This window comes from Gallinula chloropus, assembly GCF_964237585.1.
Source record: "Gallinula chloropus genome assembly, chromosome: 31".
Lineage (NCBI taxonomy): Eukaryota > Metazoa > Chordata > Aves > Gruiformes > Rallidae > Gallinula > Gallinula chloropus.
The window spans coordinates 2446094-2463710 of NC_140116.1; the positions used below are offsets into that span (position 1 = coordinate 2446094).

Consider the following 17617-nt stretch of genomic DNA (forward strand, 5'->3'; position numbering starts at 1 on the left):
CAGCCCCTCAGGCAGATGGAGCGGGGTCCTGGGGAACGGTGCCCCCCCCCCCTTGCGACACATTTCCGAGCCGTGGGGGGCACTTGCACGTTGCTGTGGGAGGGGGGGGGTGGGGTACAGATGGGCTGGAAGGGGCTCCGCGGGGTGCAGATGGGCCGGGGTTGCAGTGGAGGGGGGGAAAGAGGAAAGGGGGGGGTGTCTCCAGGGCGCAGATGGGCCGGGGGGGGGCCGGGCGGTGCAGATGGGCCGGGGGCACGGCGGGGGGTGATGGGGGGGGGATACCCATCAAGTGAAGCCGATTAACGGCCTCGGGACGCGGCGGAGGAGGGGGGTGGGGATGCCGGGCGCGGCAGCACGTGCTGCCTCCCCCCCCCCCCATGTCGCAATTTTCCTCTGCAGCGGAACCGCACCGGGCGGGGGGGGGGGGGGGGGCGAAGGGGGGGGTGGGGGGGGCGGAAGCGGCCGCGCCTCCCCCCAGCCCGCGGCAAACTCGGGGTGGGGGGGCTTCGGATCGCGGGAGGGGGTTTGTGTCCCCCCCCCCGCCCCCGGTAGCCCCACGCTGTGCGGGAAGGGTCCCATCGCAAGCCCCGCCAAGGCGCTGCACCCCTCGTCGGGCCCCCCCGCCCCAACCCCCGCCCCAACCCCCGCAGCGCCAGCCCGGCAGCGGAGGGCGGGAAGAGGCGGATCGCTCCTAACGCTGCAGCCAATCGGTGGTGAAGGCCACACGGATGGGCAGTCGCGATGGCCAATAGGAGAGAGGAGGCGGGGCAACTTAGCCCGCCCCCCCGGAGCGGTATATAGGGCTGCGCCCGCGGGCGGCTCCAGCCTGGAACTTGAGTCGATTCCTTGTTTGTCGGGCCGAGTAACCGCGCTGCAGCCATGGTACGGGCGGGGGGGCTGCGATGGGGGCTTGGGTGGGGGGTGTGGGCACGGGGGAGACCCTGGAACAGCGGCAGGGGCTGGGGGGAAGCAGGAGGGGAAGGAGCGAGGGGAGCGGGGACCTCGGGAAGATAACCAGGGGTTGGGAGGGTAATAGGGGCAGCTCTGGGGGGGCGAGGGGGGCAGAGAAGGGGCTGGGGAGGAACAGCAGGAAGAGGGGTCTGGGGGGGGGGGGGAACGTGGGGGGGGAACCGACCTTGTCGGGGGAAGGATTGGGGGGGGGCGGTATGTGGATGGGGGAGGGCGGCATGTGGTGCCGGGTACCCGCCCCGGGGGGTGGAGGGGGCGGGGCGGGGCTGCGGTCGTGGTCCGTTTTTGGCGCTCAGCCCCGACCGTTAGCGTTCCCGCGCGCGGGAAGGCGCGCGGGGGCACAGCCCCGCCCCCCGCAAGGAGCACAGTCCCGCCCCTGCGTCACTTCCCCCATCCCCCCCCCCCAATCCCAATCCCCTCCCAGATCCAACTCTGAACCCCCATCCTCACGCACCTCCTGTGGCGGGGGCGAAGGGTCCAAGTTCACACCACCCCATCGTGCTCATGGTGCCTACCTGAGACCGGCCCCGGGGGGGGGGGGGGGGCAAATCCTCCTCCGAGGTGCTGGGTGGGGGGGGGCCTCACCCCTCCCAAAAAGCCAGAACCCCTCCCATCCCTCCCCCCCTTCGTGCCCGGGTGAGGAATGCGCAGGAGCCGGTGCTGCGGCGCAGGGTGCGGCCGGGAATGTGCTGGAGTCCTGGGGGCGGGGGGGAAGCGCGGGGACCCCCGGGAGATGGGGAGGGGGTGGGATGCGATGTGATGCCATCAGCCCTCCCCGGCTGCTTTTTGGTCAGCTGGTATAGCCACGTCCTACGAGGTGCAGTGAGCTTCCTCTTCCTCCTCCTCTTCCTCCCGCTGGGCATCCTCCCCCTGCCCGCGCTGCGGAGCTCTTAAGATGTCGTCCCCGTGTGCCATTTGGGAGCTGCTGGAGGGTGATGCACCCCCAGCCCGGGCTGTGCCAAATAGCAGCTCCGCTCTGTCCCCAAGTGTGTCCCCTCTGCCTCCTCCCTGGGATGAGCTCAGCTCCCCCGGGGAGGTCACACTGAACCAGCGCTGGCAGAGCTGAGGCACAGCCAATATTTGGGGTGGGGGCTGCCCCTAGCTGAGGCTGATATATACACCCCCCCACCCTCTTCCTCTACCCCCGCAGCGTGAGTGCATCTCTATCCACGTGGGCCAAGCGGGCGTGCAGATCGGCAATGCCTGCTGGGAGCTGTACTGCCTGGAGCACGGCATCCAGCCCGACGGGCAGATGCCCAGCGACAAGACCATCGGCGGGGGGGACGACTCCTTCAACACCTTCTTCAGCGAGACGGGGGCCGGCAAGCACGTGCCCCGAGCCGTCTTTGTGGACCTGGAGCCCACGGTGATCGGTGAGTGGGGTTTGGGGTTGGGGGAGTTGGTCCCAGGGTGGGTGGTGTTGGTGGGTGCTGGGTGCTAACGGGCTCTCCCCCCGCAGATGAGGTGCGCACAGGGACTTACCGGCAGCTCTTCCACCCTGAGCAGCTGATCACAGGCAAGGAGGATGCTGCCAACAACTATGCCCGTGGGCACTACACCATTGGGAAGGAGATCATCGACCTGGTCCTCGACCGCATCCGCAAGCTGGTGGGTATAAACGCAGGGTAGTACTGGTACCAGTGCAGCCAATGGGAATGGAAAACCCTGTGGTGCAACCTGGATGGCAGCAAGAAGCCAGGCTGTCCTGGTGTGTTTTATGCTTCTTGATACCTTGGCACCCTGTACCAGGTCAGGGCTTCTTGTGGCGTCTGGATCCTGTCTGGAGATCAGGATCAGCCCCTTCTTCTCTGCAGCCTGAATCCTCTTCCTCAGGGTACTGCAAGCCTAGGGTGTGCACCCTGAGGCTGGAGTGCACCTGGGGTGAGATGGGGCTTGGGGGGAAGGCTGTCCCTTCTTCACTCTGGAGTAAACCTTTCTTCATCCCTTATTTCAGGTCATATGAGGTTTCTTCTTGCTGGACTTTGACCCTTCTTGACCAACTAATCATGAGTAACTGTGCCAAGTGTTTAACTTGTGCTGGGGCAGCCTGTTCCCTCAGTTTGGGAAGGGGGTGTGTGCTTGTACCTAGCAGCCATCCAGGTTTGCTAGCTTCCTGCCCCGGATAGTGGTTCCAGATGCCCCACCATGCTGACATAAAGCACCCCAAGGCCGATGGTATGGGTCATGTTGGGTACAGGCACTGCAGGGGCTAGCTCCTCCTCTAGCAGGAGAGAGCCGATGTCCCCCAGTCACATTGAGAAGACCCCCCTATTCCTGAGATCTGAAGCACCTGGTGCTGTGTCTGGAAGTGCAGCTGGGGCACTTTGGTGGGTGTGTTCCCCTGACTCCATCCCCGAGAAGGAGCCCACCAAGACATGAGATCCTATGGAGATGATTTGCCTTCATGGATAACTCAGTAGCAAGATACATGCAGAATTACTGATAGGAGTGTTTGTTTTCCCTTCTAGGCTGACCAGTGCACAGGGCTGCAGGGCTTCCTGGTCTTCCACAGCTTTGGGGGTGGCACCGGCTCTGGCTTCACCTCCCTGCTCATGGAACGCCTCTCTGTCGACTATGGCAAGAAATCCAAGCTGGAATTCTCCATCTACCCAGCCCCACAGGTCTCCACAGCTGTGGTGGAGCCCTACAACTCCATCCTCACCACCCACACCACCCTGGAGCACTCCGACTGTGCCTTCATGGTGGACAACGAGGCCATCTATGACATCTGCCGCCGCAACCTGGACATCGAGAGGCCCACCTACACCAACCTGAACCGCCTCATCAGCCAGATTGTGTCCTCCATCACGGCGTCCCTGCGCTTCGATGGGGCCCTGAACGTCGACCTGACGGAGTTCCAGACCAACCTGGTGCCGTACCCCCGCATCCACTTCCCGCTGGCCACCTACGCCCCCGTCATCTCCGCCGAGAAGGCTTACCATGAGCAGCTCTCGGTGGCAGAGATCACCAACGCCTGCTTCGAGCCAGCCAACCAGATGGTGAAGTGTGACCCCCGCCACGGCAAGTACATGGCGTGCTGCCTGCTGTACCGCGGGGACGTGGTGCCCAAGGATGTCAACGCCGCCATCGCCACCATCAAGACCAAGCGTAGCATCCAGTTTGTGGACTGGTGCCCCACTGGTTTCAAGGTGGGCATCAACTACCAGCCACCCACGGTGGTTCCTGGGGGGGACCTGGCCAAGGTGCAGCGCGCTGTGTGCATGCTGAGCAACACCACGGCCATCGCCGAGGCCTGGGCCCGCCTGGACCACAAGTTTGACCTGATGTACGCTAAGCGGGCGTTTGTGCACTGGTACGTGGGGGAGGGCATGGAGGAGGGGGAGTTCTCTGAGGCCCGGGAGGACATGGCAGCCCTGGAGAAGGATTATGAGGAGGTGGGGGTGGATTCTGTAGAAGGGGAAGGAGAAGAGGAAGGGGAGGAGTACTAAGCGCTGGCTTCCTTCTGTTGCTGTAGCATGTCTGCTTCAAATACTTCAGCTTTCTCGTGCACTGGGTGGGATTGGGCCTGGCTGGGGGGGATGCTCCCTTCGAGCTGAGGCTCCTTTACCCCATGTGATCATGTCGATGTTCATGTGTCTGTATCACGTCTGTGAATAAAAGGCTTTAAGAGATGTGTGATCCGAACCCTCTGTGTCCGTGCTGGGAGCTGGCTGGCCCCATCCCATGGGAACAGAGTGTCCCTATTGTCTGTGCCCAGCGAGGCGGCTGGGGATGGCAGCAGGGGGTGGGGTGGCAGGGTGCCCGGAAAGCCCTTCCCGTGTTCCCTGGTGGGGTCCAGTCCCCTCCCTGGGTGCTGGGGCAGATGGGGGGGACTCCGGGGGTCGCGCTGCCTTGGCTGAGCTCGCAGTCCGCACCCCCTGTGCGGCCCAGCCTCGCCCTGCCCCCCAGGGATTATCCCCCCCTCCCCCCGGGGATTAGCGCTGAGCCAGCGATTAATGCCGGCGGCCGCGGCCCCCGTGGGAGTGGGGCCGCCCCCCTCAGCCTATAGCTGCGCCCCGCGTTGCTCTCGCCCAATCAGCGGCGCCTCATTCACCGCCGCGGACCAATGGTTGGGAGGGGGCGTGGCCGCGCCGCTCTCAGGCCCTTTCAGGCCGTGGCTGGGCGGCTCCATTGACGCGGGGACCGGACCGGACGCGGGGGTCGGGAGTCGCCACCCGCCGCTCCCCCCCCCCCCGGCCGCCAGCAGCCCCGGCCCGGCCATGCTGGCCGCGGCATGGCCCCTGCGGAGCAGGACGCGCTGGCCGTGCGGGAGCAGCTTTTCCACGACAGGGTCCGCGAATGCATCGTGAGTGCTGGGCGGGGGAGGGGGGGAGGGTGTCCGGGAAGGGCCCCGGTGAGGTGGCGGGAGAAGCCGGGGCTGGGAGCCCGTGGTTCCCCGGGAGGAGAGCGGTTCCCCCGGGGTTTTAACGGAGGGGCGTCTCTAGGGCTCGGCTGCCACCGCTGGTGCCCCACACCCGGCTTTTATCGGCGCCAGAGCCGTGGCGGGCTGCCCTGCACCCTGCAGATAGTGGGGTCCCGGGGCTGTGTTGTGATGGGTCTGAGCCGTGCTGAGCCCCTGGTGTGACTCCCCCCTGCTGCTGCCTCGCTGCTTTGCCACCCCAGCTGCTCTCTCCAGGGCACTTGGTGTCAGTGGGAAGGGGCCCTGTAGAGTCCACCCCACCCCCCATGAGCACCATGGAGGGAGACAGGTGGGTCGGGTCCCTGGGTCCTGCTGTGCCAGTCAGGGCACCTCCTGCTGTGGGCTCAGAGGTGGGGGTGACCTGGGTGTTCTGGAGCTGGTGCTTCAGACTGTGATGGGTCATGCTGGGACCACCTTGCCACAGCCCGGTTGATTGGGGCATCTTCCATCTCACCCAGGGGCTTCTGGCTCAGCAAGGCTGATGTGGGAGGTGTTGGGGGGTCTCCTGATCAGACAGAGCTTTGGGCTGCAGAGTACAACCTGCAGCAGGAGGGAACCTGCAGCCTGAAACCCTTCCCTGGGCAGAAGCAGAAACAGGAGGACCTGCTGGGCAGGACACCACCTTCCATTCTGGGGGTCTGGAGCTGGGCAGGCTCCCTGTCACCCCACCCAGCAGATCCCAGGGTAGCCAAACCCCCTGGGCTGGGTGGGAATGAGGTGACACAGCTGCTCTGCTCCACCTGTGCCAAGGTGGCGGGTTCAGCCGACCTTTCCCCGTCCCGCTGCGTACCCGTGGGGATGAAAGGTCACCCTGTTCCTCAAACGTTACTTGTTGCTGCTGGACCTCAGCGTGCTGGCAGGGGTGGGAGGGATGCTGCAGCTGGCCTTGGTGCCCAGCTCAAGGCTGTTCCCACGGCTCCACTGGGTGCTGGTGCCAACAGGCTGCTAGGGCAGGGGGGGTGCCCCATGGCATCCTCAATCTCTGCAGAGCCCTCAGCTCTGCCAGCACAGGCTGACTCAGAAATGTTGGTTGGGGTCTCCCCGTGGTCTCAGGCCCTCTGGTCTCCCTTGGGGGTACACCCACCAGTGAACCTTGATTACAGCCCCCATGCAAGGGCAGGGCCAAGCACAGCATGTCTGTGGGGTGTAACCAGAGCCAGGAGTGGAAAAACAAATAAGGTTGGAGCTGCCAGGCCCAGGTGTGGATGGGGTGGCCTGGGATGGGGTTTCCCTGTGCTGCCCACGCTCCTCTGCCTGCAGATCTGCACCCTGCTCTTCGCCAGCCTCTACATCCTCTGCCACTTCATCATAACCCACTTCAAGAAGCACACAGACTTCACAGCAGGTAGGGAGGGCAGGAGCTGCTGGGGCTGGGCAGCTGTTGGCAGCCACGTTCAGCCTCTCAAGGGCTTGTTCCTCCATCTCCTTCTGCCTCCCCTGGTCCTGCTGCAGCCCAGGCTGCTGCTGTGGCATCGCTTGCTGCAGGGGACTTCCCCAGCTGCTACAGGAGGGGAGCAGAGCTCAACCCCTCCTGTGAGCCTTTCTGCAGCCTTTAGAGGGGAGCAGGCAGGGGAGCTGCTCTGGGCAGCCCTGCACCCCCCTCCCAGCCCCATTGCTTTGGGTTTCTCCCTCTCCTGCAGCTCATGATGATGAGGATGCTGCTGTCAACAGGATTGCGTAAGTTCCTACTGGTCAGGAGGATGCTCCCAGCATCCCCCCCCCCCAGTCAGGGTGCCAGGTCCCCCCCAGCCCACAGGAGCTGGTGACTCTGGGGACCCAAACCTGGTACCAGAGCCAATGCTTGTCCCTCCCTCAGGCTGGGGCTGTGCACCTTCACCCTGGCTGTGGCGCTGGGTGCCGTCCTCCTGCTGCCCTTCTCCATCATCAGCAATGAGGTGCTGCTCTCCTTCCCCCAGAACTACTACATCCAGTGGCTGAACGGGTCCCTCGTCCATGGTGGGTGCATGGGGTGGCCCTAGGGTGCCCCAAAGGGGTGTGGGTCAAGGTTACCACCCCTGGAGCTCACCCCATACCATCCACCCCTCCAGGCCTATGGAACTTGGTCTTCCTTTTCTCCAATCTGTCCCTTGTCTTCCTCATGCCTTTTGCCTACTTCTTCACCGAGTCAGAGGGCTTTGCAGGATCCAGAAAGGTAGGTGGACCTGTGGGAGTCCTCCCTCTGTCCCCCACCCCCACCCCCAAATCCTGCTCCTCACTAAGACCTCTCTTGCAGGGCATCATGGCCAGGGTCTATGAGACATCAGTGGTGCTGCTGCTGCTGACACTGCTGGTGCTGGGCATGGTCTGGGTGGCCTCTGCCATCATCAGCAATGACGTGGCCAGTCGCCAGTCGCTCCATGGTGGGTGCTGCTGGGAATACTGGGGCTATCCTGGCTCTGGCAGGGCAGGATCAGGCCATACACTGAAGGGGAGAGGGGATACCTGGTGCTGCTGCCCTGACCCTGCTGTCTCTGCAGACCTCTGGGAATACTACCTGCCCTACCTCTACTCCTGCATCTCGCTCTTCGGCGTGCTGCTACTGCTGTGTGAGTGGTGGGATGTCCCCCTGAAGTGCCCCAGCCCCAGCAGCCTGTCCAGTGGTGGGTGCAGCTCCCCTGGGGTGTCTGGCTGGGAGCAGAGGCTGCACCCTGTAAATACAGCTGGGATCTGGAGGGGTCGTGGTTCAGGGCTGAGCCCTGGGTTCCTCACCTGGAGGTGTGGAGGCAGCTCCAGGCCCAGGGATGGGGAGGATGCTGGGGTACCCCCTGCTCAGCCTTTCCTCCCACCACAGTGTGCACCCCCTTTGGCCTCTCCACCATGTTCACTGTCACAGGGAAGCTGCTGGTGAAACCCCGGGTAAGGTGTCCATCCCCCTAGTCCCTCTCTCTGAGCCTGGGGGGTCTGTTATCCCTGGGGGTCTGTTGTCCCTGGGGCTACCCTCATGGGCTCCTTCTCCATCCTCAGCTCCTGGAAGACCTGGATGAGCAGTTGAGCTGCACAAGGTTTGAGGAAGCCACTGTGTCCCACAGGATCTCCTCTGGTGGGTGCCCAGCATGGCTGTGGGGTGGATCAGGACCTCAGTCCCCCATCAGCTCCTCAGCATCTCTTCCCTGGCAGGCAAAGCTTCTTGCTGGCTGAACTGGAACGTGGAGCTGCTGCAGGAACAGTTCTTCACCCTCCAGAGCAAGAGGCAGAAGCTGGGTGAGGACCCTGGGATGGGCCAAGCCCAGGATGCCTGAGTTCTCTCCAGCATGGCACTGGGAGCACTGGTTCCTGGGGAGCCTGTGCCCCATGGAGGGAGGGTGGGTGGAAAATGGGGCTGCCTGGGAGGGGGGGGGTGGGGGTGTGTTATGTTCCCCCTCATGTGAATATGTGTTTCCTATCCCCCCAGAGCTGCGGCATCAAGCATCACCCTGGCAGAGGAACCTGGGCTACCCCCTGGCCATGCTGGGCCTCCTGGCTCTGACAGTGAGTGTCCCTGGGCGCCTGGGGAAGGGAGGGCTGGTCCCTGGCACCACCAACCTCACCCCCAGCCACTCTGCTCCCTCTCTGCTCCCTCAGGGCATCTCTGTGCTCATCGTCTGCTTCCACGTCCTGGAGCTGCTGCTGGACGATGCCGCGATGCCACGGGGCATCCAGGTACCTGGGTGTGGGGACAGGGGGCAATGAGGGGTCATGTCCCACCCCAGCTCAGGGACTGCACCTCCCCAATGTGCCTCCTGCTCTCCTGGCAGGATGCATCCCTGGGCCAGGTCTCCTTCTCCATCTTTGGTTCCTTTGGAGCTGCTCTGCAGGTCGTCCTCATCTTGTATCCTTCAGATGGGCACTGGTGTCCCCAGGGCTGCACCCCACAGGGCCATCCCACCTCCTTCTCCTTAACGCTCCTCCTCACAGCTACCTGATGGTCTCCTCTGTGGTGGGCTTCTACAGCTCCCCCCTCTTCACCCAGCTGCTCCCTGAGCGTCAGGACACCCCCCTCACCAAGGTGGGAGCTGGAGGCTGGGGACCTCCCAGCCCCCCTTGGAGTGCAGGACCCCCAAATCCTGCACAGCTCTGTGTGTGTCCCCACACAAGGGCACCTTGGGTGTGTCATCCCACCCCCAATTCCTCTGGGTGTGGGAAGGGTCCCGATGGGTGTCCAGCACTGGGGAGCCCCTTCCCAAGCCCAGGGACCCACCAGACCCAACAAACCCTCCTTCCTCCCTCCTAGATCATTGGGAACTGTGTCTCCTTACTGGTGCTCAGCTCAGCCCTGCCTGTCTTCTCCAGGACACTGGGTGAGCCCTCAGGGGACACCGGGGTCACCCTAGAACTGGGGCGTCCCAAGAACTGGGGCATCCCAAGAACTGGGGTGTCCCAGAACTGGGGTGTCCCAAGAACTGGGGTGCCCTGACCAGCTGCCCCTCTCCAGGGATCACCCGTTTTGACCTCCTGGGGGATTTTGGCCGCTTCAACTGGCTGGGGAACTTCTACATTGTCTTCTTCTACAACATGGGCTTCGCGGGGCTCACCACCCTCTGCCTGGTGAAGAAGGTCTCCTGGACCGTCCGGGCTGAGCTGATCCGTGCCCTTGGTGAGGAGGGGGACGTGGGGATGGGCATTGGGGTGTCCATCTCCTACCCCACAGCTCTCACTCTGTCCCTCTACCCAGGTCTGCACAAGCTGCCACTGCCCAGGACGTGCTCCCAGCACCCCCGAAAGCCCTGCTAGAGCTTGGGGGGGGGGATACACAACAGGGATGTGTCCTCCCCCCTCTGTAGTGTCCCCCAAGACAGGGCTGCCAGCTGCAGAGCTGGCCCTTCAGAATCATCTGAGCCCCCCCCAGGGAGAGCAGAGACCCCCTGGGGTGGCCTGTTGCCCCCCCCCCCAGATCTATCTCAGCCTGTTGCGTTACTGAGCCGTGTCCCCGTTACAGCCCCCCCCCCCCCGCCAGGACTGCGGGGTCCCCCAAGGGGGGACCATGCTGGGTGTGGCCCCCCCCAACCCCCCCATACCCCATATATATACCTCAGAGCTGTCCCTGCTGCTCCCCCCGGGGTGCAGTTGGGTTTTTAAATGTCCCCCCCACCCTGGAGAATGTCCTGATGCTCCAGTGGGAGCCCAGTGCCCCCCCCCCCGCCCAGTCACCCCACACACCATCCCCATGTCAGCCCAGAGCTGCCAGGGGCACTGGTTGTCCCCCACCCTGAGGTCCCCAGGGGAGGAGCAGGGTTGGGGGGTGCTGGGGACAATCCCCACCTCACCCCCCAGCTCTGTGTGATGAGTCAGGTCGGGTCTCTGTTACCACAGAACTTGTTTGGAGCAATAAAATCACCTTTTTTTTTTTAAGATATAAATGTCCAAACCCCCCCCCAGGGCAGGGCTGAGCTGGGGGGGGGGGGACACAAGGGGGGGGGTCCCTGCCCTGAGAGTTCCAGTTCTGCCCCACCTCCTTCCCCCCTCCCTGGGGGCCATAATTAACCCTCTTCCTGACTTGGGCTAACGAGCTTCTTCCAGGGAGGGATGAAGGTGAGGGCAGGTCCCTGCCTGCTACCAGGGCTGATTGGAGGGGAGGGGGGGGGGCAGTGAGCTCCTTTGGGGTGCAGGGAAGAGGGGGGGGTGGGGGGGAAGCAGCACTGCCCCCACTGAGGGATACAGGGAGGGAGGGGTCGTGCAGCCAGAGCGGAAACCGCCCTAAGAATCAGCCCCCCACCCATCCTGCCCCGGCTGGGATGGAGCCAGGCTGCCCCCCCCCCCCCAATCATAGATGGGGGGGGTGAGGGGTGCCAGCACCCCCCCTCCCTCCCTCTCCCCCCTCCTCCCCCGGCCGGGGCCGAGCAGGAAGCGCAGGAAGCCTGGTTTATATTGCAGGAAATGAGGCCATCGGTGCCCGCGATTTCCCCGTGACCTGCTCCCCTCCCAGTCACCCCGGGCTGGCACGGGGACTTCGGAACCCCCCTCCCTCACCCCCCCCCCTCCACCTCCCGCGACCCGCTCCCACCCCTCCACCGCCCCGCTGCTGCCTCCTGCCCTCTCCGGGGCCGTTGGCACCCTTGGGTGCTGCACCAGAACCCGTTGGGGTGCTGGGAGAAGGGGCACAGCCCCAATCTCGGGGGGTGGTCGGTTTTAGGGGTGCCCCGTTCCCATGGGTGCTGCTATCCCCGGGGGAACCCCGTCCCAGCTCCGGGGGTTCCTCAGAGCCCGGCCCCGGGGGTACTCCGGTACCCCGGGCCACGGAGGGGGCTGTTCGGGGGGGCAGGGAAGAGCGGCGGGGCCCCGACGAGGGCGGCCCCGGGGATGTGGCCGCCGCTCCCGCCGCTCCCGGGGGCCGGGTCCGAGGCGGGGCCCGCCGGGGCTGCCCAGTGACGGAGCCGAGTGGGCGCAGGTGGGGCCGGGGCGGCTGCGGTCGGTACACGGCGCTGACCGGCACCCGGCGGAGTCGGTACCGGGGGCTGAGCCAGGAGCGGGTACCGGTACCGGGGGTCGGACCGAGCCAGGGGTGCCGGGAGCGCGGCTGTGCCGGGGGATGGAGCAGGTGCTGGGACCGGCGGCTCAGCGTTAGGATAACGGGTGTTCCCGGGGCCGCGGGGCAGCGGGAGGAGGAGGAGAGGGACCCGCGCTAGAAGAGGGGTGGTCACCGGTCCCGAGAGGCGATGACAGGAGAGCGGGGAGAGGTGCCAGGACCAGCAGAGCAGCCGTAGGACCGGGATAACGGGTCCCGGTTACGGGAGCGTCGTGCCGGGTACCGGAGCGCGGGGTTCAGATCGGGAGCGCGGGGGGGGGAGGGGACGGGGGGACCGAGGCGGGGGGTCAGGTCCCGGTCCCGGTCCCGGGGCAGCGCCAGGAGTGGGGTGCCGGGTCTCTGTGCCAGCACAGTGCCAGGAGCCGTGTGCCCGGTGCCAGTCCCGGGGTAGTGCCCGGTGCCCGGTGTCACTAGGCAGCGGTAGGGGGGGGGTTTCCCCCAGGCTCGGGCTGGGGTCGGGAGTCCTCAGGACCGGGGTGCAGCGGCAGACGAGGGGGTGCCGAGCCGGTGGGAGCGGAGCCGGTGGCGAGGGGGCCGTCCCGGTGCCCGGGCGCCGCGCTCCGAGTGGGTGGCGGCACCGGCTGAGGGGGGGTGTGTCAGTGTCCCGAGCGGCCGCGGATCCCGCAGCGGCGACGGGGCCGTGGGTGTGAGAAGGAAACGGCGCCGACCCGCCCCTGGCACCGCGACCCTCTAAAAGCCCCGGGGCCGCCGCACCGGTACCATGCCCGTCCCGGCCGCCCGTGCCCCCGGCGATTGAGCCGGACCGGCGGAGGCAACGGGGGCCGGCGGCCGGGATGCCCCGGTGGAGCCCGCTCGCCCTCGGCCTGCTCGGCCTCGCCGCCTGCCTGCTGGCCACGCCGGCGCTGGGCTGCGGCCCGGGCCGGGGCCCGGTGGGACGGCGGCGGTTGGGGCGGCGGCACCTCTCCCCGCTGCTCTACAAGCAGTTCGTGCCCAACGTGCCCGAGCAGACGCTGGGGGCGAGCGGGAAAGCGGAGGGCAAAGTGCTGCGGGGCTCGGAGCGCTTCAGGGACCTGGTGCCCAACTACAACCCCGACATCATCTTCAAGGACGAGGAGAACACGGGGGCGGACCGGCTCATGACCGAGGTGGGGGCTGCGCCCGGCCCGGTCCGGCCTCGCTCCCCGAGGGAGCGGGTACGCGGGGGCGGCGGGGGGTGGGCGAGAGCGCAGCGACCCTTCCCCGGGTGGCACTGACCCTTCCCAGGCGGCACCGACCCTTCCCAGGCGGCACAGACCCTTCCCCGGGGCGCACGGTCTTTCCCAGGAGCGCACGGACCTTCCCCGGGGCGCACGGAGCTTTCCCGGGTGGCACCGACCCTTCCCCGGGTGGCACCGACCCTTCCCGGGTGGCACCGACCCTTCCCAGGCGGCACCGACCCTTCCCCGGGGCGCACGGTCTTTCCCACGAGCGCACGGACCTTCCCCGGGGCGCACGCAGCTTTCCCGGGGCGCACGGAGCCTCCCGGGGTGCCGGGTCTCCCCCGGCCCACACGGTGCTTCGTCCCCCGGTCTGTGGCAGCACCGGAGCCCCGGGACGGGACGGTCGCGCCGCGTTGGGCGTTAAGGACCCGCCGTCGGGGATTAACGGGGAGGGGGTCCCCGGGGTCCGCCCACCGCACCGAGGGTACGAGGTACCGGCGGCCCCGCTCTCCCAGCGCCCCCGCGTCTCGGCATCGGGCCGGTACCGGAGAGATGGGTCAGCGGGGAGGGAGCGGCGCCGGCACCCGTCTCCCCGGAGGAAATCTGGGACGGCGGTAGCCCGGGCCGCGCCGCGCCGCGCCCCGCCGGGATGCTCACACGGTTGCCATGGCGAGGGACAGCTCCGCCGTCGCTATGGAGACGGGGGATGCTGCGAGTGGTCCAGGCGGCGCCGGTGGCTCCCGCGGGCCGGGGCGGCGGAGACCGGCAGGGCCGCGGGCACGGAGCCGGCCCGGGGTGCGGGCGGCTGAAAAGGCCCTTTGTGGCCGTGCCGGCATTCCCGGGGCCTGAGGTCAGCGCCGGGCTGGAAGGCGCCTATTGTCGCCGGGCCGGGCCGGGCCGGGCCGAGCGCATTCCTGCCCCCCCGCCTCTGCCGCCTCCCCGGCCGGGCCGCCCCGGGCCCGCTCCCCGCACTCCCGCCCACGCGGCCCCACGCAGCCGGGAGCGTGAAGGGACGCTTGACCTCACCGGGTGCTGGAAGGGGACATGGGGGGAAGCTCCGACCCCCTATACCCCACCTAAGTGCTGCCACTGCTGGTGGGGAGAGGGACCCCAGAAGCGCCCAGGATCCCCCACCTTCACCTTCACCTTGGGAACTGGAGTCCTGGACCCCCCTATGTGTCCCCCCAAGACCCCGTTACCCACCCTGCCCTGTCTGTCCAGTGTTGAACCCCCCCCTCGATGCCACTCTGGGACTCAGGGCTGCTCCAGGATCAGCTGCACCCCCCGGCTCTGCCTCACAGCCCCTCCGGGTTAATCAGTCACAGCCACAGCCGGGGGGAAGGTGACACTGTCCTGGTCCCCGTCCTGGTCCCCTGCCCGTTGCGCCTGGCTGCCTGTGCTGGGGAGTGGCTTTGCCATGGCACCCTGGGGCATGTTAACATTCAACCTGTGCACAGCCAAGGGGAAGGGGTGGGGTAGGGGTGGGGGGCAGCTCAGCCAAGCCCCTCTCTGCACCTGGGGGGGGGGGGGGCGACACACACAACCTGTCTGCCCCCCAACCAGCAGCCCCCTTCGGCCTCCCTTCAAGCCCTGTGCAGGCCTGGTGTCTGTCTGTCCATCTGCGTGCAGGACCCCGTGGGGGAGCAGACCAGGTGCTGCAGCGGGGCTGGGGGTGATGCCGGTGCTGGTCCTCCCCCAGCGCTGCAAAGAGCGGGTGAACTCCTTGGCCATCGCGGTGATGAACATGTGGCCAGGGGTGAAGCTACGGGTGACAGAGGGATGGGATGAGGATGGGCACCACCTCCCTGACTCACTGCACTACGAGGGCCGGGCACTGGACATCACCACTTCTGACCGGGACCGCCACAAGTACGGCATGCTGGCACGCCTGGCCGTGGAGGCTGGATTCGACTGGGTCTACTACGAGTCCAAAGCACACATCCATGTCTCCGTCAAAGCAGGTACTGCATGGAGAGGGGCTGCCTGTGGCTCTGTAATCCCCCCCCTCTACTCACCCTTGGCATCCTAGATCCATGTGGGATGCAGCCCTGTTCTGGCTGGTGTCCGGCTCCAGCGGGTTCAGCCTGTGTCTGGCTCCCCTCAGCCTTTCCTGCCACCAGATTGGCAAAACCTCCCCCCATACACTTCCTCCCCCAAATTCTGCCCTGGCCAGAGCCACCCTCGCAGGTCAGCTCCCGGTGTGGGGCACACTGAGGCTTGTTAAGCTCATCCAGGCAGCCACAGCCCAGCTTGCAGCCCCCAGTCCCACAGCTGCTCTGGCTGGCAGCCCCCGGCCGGGCGGAGAAGTGACAATTGACAGAAAGTGAAAGTGCCCATAAATGTCACCGTCCCCAGCCCTGAACAAAGGGCGTCAGTGCGGGGCAGACAAAGGGGCCCTGCAGCACCCGGCCTCCCTGGGAGCTGGTTGCAGGAACTGGGGCTTTGGAAAATACCCGCTTTGTTCCGGAGGTGGTTTGGGGGCCCCGAGGGGCAGCTCCGCTTGGGGCTGTTTCCCCTCTGGAGGTGGTGGCTGGTGGAGGTGACCAGCAAGGACAGGACCCCCCCCTCCACTTGGCTTTCTCCTTCCATGCAGATAACTCGCTGGCTGTCCGCACCGGCGGCTGCTTCCCCGGCCACGCCACCGTGACGCTGCGGAGCGGCGAGCGCCGGGGCCTGGCCGACCTGCGCCAGGGCGACTGGGTGCTGGGTGCAGAGCCGGGCGGGCGCCTGGTCCCCACTGAGGTGCTTCTCTTCCTTGACCGTGATCTGGGCCAACGAGCCTCCTTCGTGGCCATCGAGACGGCCAGCCCGGCGCAGCGGTTGCTCCTCACCCCATCCCACCTGGTCTTCACCGCCCGCGGGGCGGCCAACGGCACAGCCACCTTCCTGCCCGTCTTTGCCCGCCGGGTGCGACCGGGTGACGCGGTGCTGGCTCACCGGGCTGGCGGGCAAGGGCTGCGCCCAGCACGGGTGCTGCGGGTCTGGCGGGAGGATGGTGTAGGGGTCTTCGCCCCACTCACCTCCCAAGGGACCTTGCTGGTCAATGGGGTGCTGGCATCCTGCTACGCCGTCCTGGAGAGCCATCGCTGGGCTCACCGCGCCTTCGCTCCTCTCCGCCTCTTCCACGGGCTCCTCTCGCTGCTGCCCGCCCACGGTGAGGCCGGTAACGGGACGGTGCCAGCAGTGGGCATGCACTGGTACTCCCGCCTGCTCTACCGGCTGGCCGGGGGCATGCTGGGCCAAGAGGCTCTGCAGGTGTAGGGCTCCCCAGCCCCCCACCCCCCCCCTCCAGTCACCACACTGCTGATCATGCCACACAACTGGAAGTGGAGGGGTCTTGGGGCCCCCTTGGACCCAGGGAGGAGGCACAGGCACACACGCCTGGCCCCATGGGGAGTTTGGGGGTGTCTCTAAGCTGAGCGCTGCCCTGCAGCGTGGGGTGGTGGTGGTGGTGATGAAATCCCTGGGACAAGGTGTCGTAGGGTGGCCCAGGGACCTGGATTCAGCCCCCTCCTGTGTCCTGAACTGCCCCTCCCAGCACAGCTGGGGTCCCTGCGCCCCAAACCCTCACATGCATCCCCTGTATTTATTGCTTTATTAACTACTAGGGCTGGGATTGCTGCCTGTGGAACTGCATCGGGGGCGCTGCCAGACCTTGCCCTGGGGCCAAATCCAGCCTAAGGTGGGGGGTGCTGAATGGGCCCAACACCACCTGGGTCTGACCCTCTCTGTCCCCATCCCCCAGCGCTGGGGGGTGGGTGGGGGCTGAACAGGGTGTCTGCAGCAGGCACAGGCACCCCGTGCTGGGCCCGACTCTAACCGTGCTAACTGCTAACCTGCCCTGCTTGAGAGTTTTATTTTTCTATTTATAAATGGTAATATAAACGTGTGTGTGTCCCCACCCCCCCAGCCTGGCTGCCCAGGCAGTGGGACCTGCCCCGTGGAGCAGGGGGGCAGCCTGCTTTTAACCAACTCTGCTTTAACCCCCCCACCCTCCCAAACAAACTACTATTTAATTGAGAAATATTGATAAATAAAGAGAGTCTATGGCCCTGGGGAGCCCGTGGCTGGCATCTGAGGGGCGGGGGGCTGCGCAAAGCTGGGCCGGGGTAAGCTGGGGTATCCCCAGGGGGGCTGGGGTGTCCTCATGAGGGCTGGGAATCCCTGGGGCTGGGGTGTCCCCGGGGGGACTGGGAGTCCCTGGGACTCGGGTGTCCCTGCCGGGGCTGGGGTATCCTCAGGGGGGCTGGGGGTCCCTGGGGCTGGGGTGTCCCCGGGGGGGGCTGGGGTATCCGTGGAGGGGCTGGGAGTCCCTGGGGCTCGGGTGTCCCTGCCGGGGCTGGGGTATCCTCGGGGGGTCGGGGGGTCCCTGGGGCTGGGTTGTCCCCACGGAGGCTGGGGTATCCCCGGGGGAGCTGGGGGTCCCTGGGGCCGGGGTGTCCCCGGGGGGGCTGGGGTGCCCCTGGGGGGGCTGGGGTGTCCCCACGGAGGCTGGGGTATCTCTGGGGGGGCTGGGGGCCCTGGGGCTGGGGTGTCCCTGGGGCTGGGTGTTCCTGGGGCTGGAGT

The 17617-nt window shown here is 66.5% G+C and overlaps 3 protein-coding genes across 3 annotated transcripts; all 3 read left to right on the forward strand.

Annotated features, from left to right (window-relative positions):
* Window positions 1-819: 819 nt before the first annotated feature.
* Window positions 820-4597, forward strand: TUBA1B (tubulin alpha 1b). The gene is made up of 4 exons (XM_084277150.1): window positions 820-882; window positions 2120-2342; window positions 2429-2577; window positions 3438-4597. The coding sequence occupies exons 1-4, from the start codon at window positions 880-882 to the stop codon at window positions 4416-4418; spliced, it is 1356 nt and encodes a 451-aa protein (XP_084133276.1). The 5' UTR covers window positions 820-879; the 3' UTR covers window positions 4419-4597.
* A 606-nt stretch (window positions 4598-5203) lies between these two features.
* LMBR1L (limb development membrane protein 1 like) lies at window positions 5204-10099 on the forward strand (the record flags this gene model as incomplete). Its single annotated transcript, XM_084277143.1, has 16 exons — window positions 5204-5275; window positions 6650-6734; window positions 7030-7066; window positions 7206-7345; window positions 7438-7541; window positions 7623-7749; window positions 7867-7935; window positions 8181-8245; window positions 8354-8429; window positions 8507-8590; window positions 8781-8857; window positions 8951-9028; window positions 9124-9197; window positions 9284-9374; window positions 9600-9666; window positions 9801-10099. 16 exons carry the CDS (start codon window positions 5204-5206, stop codon window positions 10097-10099), a joined length of 1545 nt encoding a protein of 514 aa, XP_084133269.1.
* A 2586-nt stretch (window positions 10100-12685) lies between these two features.
* Window positions 12686-17054, forward strand: DHH (desert hedgehog signaling molecule; the record flags this gene model as incomplete). The annotated part of the gene is made up of 3 exons (XM_084277148.1): window positions 12686-12997; window positions 14751-15012; window positions 15645-17054. 3 exons carry the CDS (start codon window positions 12686-12688, stop codon window positions 16310-16312), a joined length of 1242 nt encoding a protein of 413 aa, XP_084133274.1. The 3' UTR covers window positions 16313-17054.
* Between the last annotated feature and the right edge of the window lie 563 nt (window positions 17055-17617).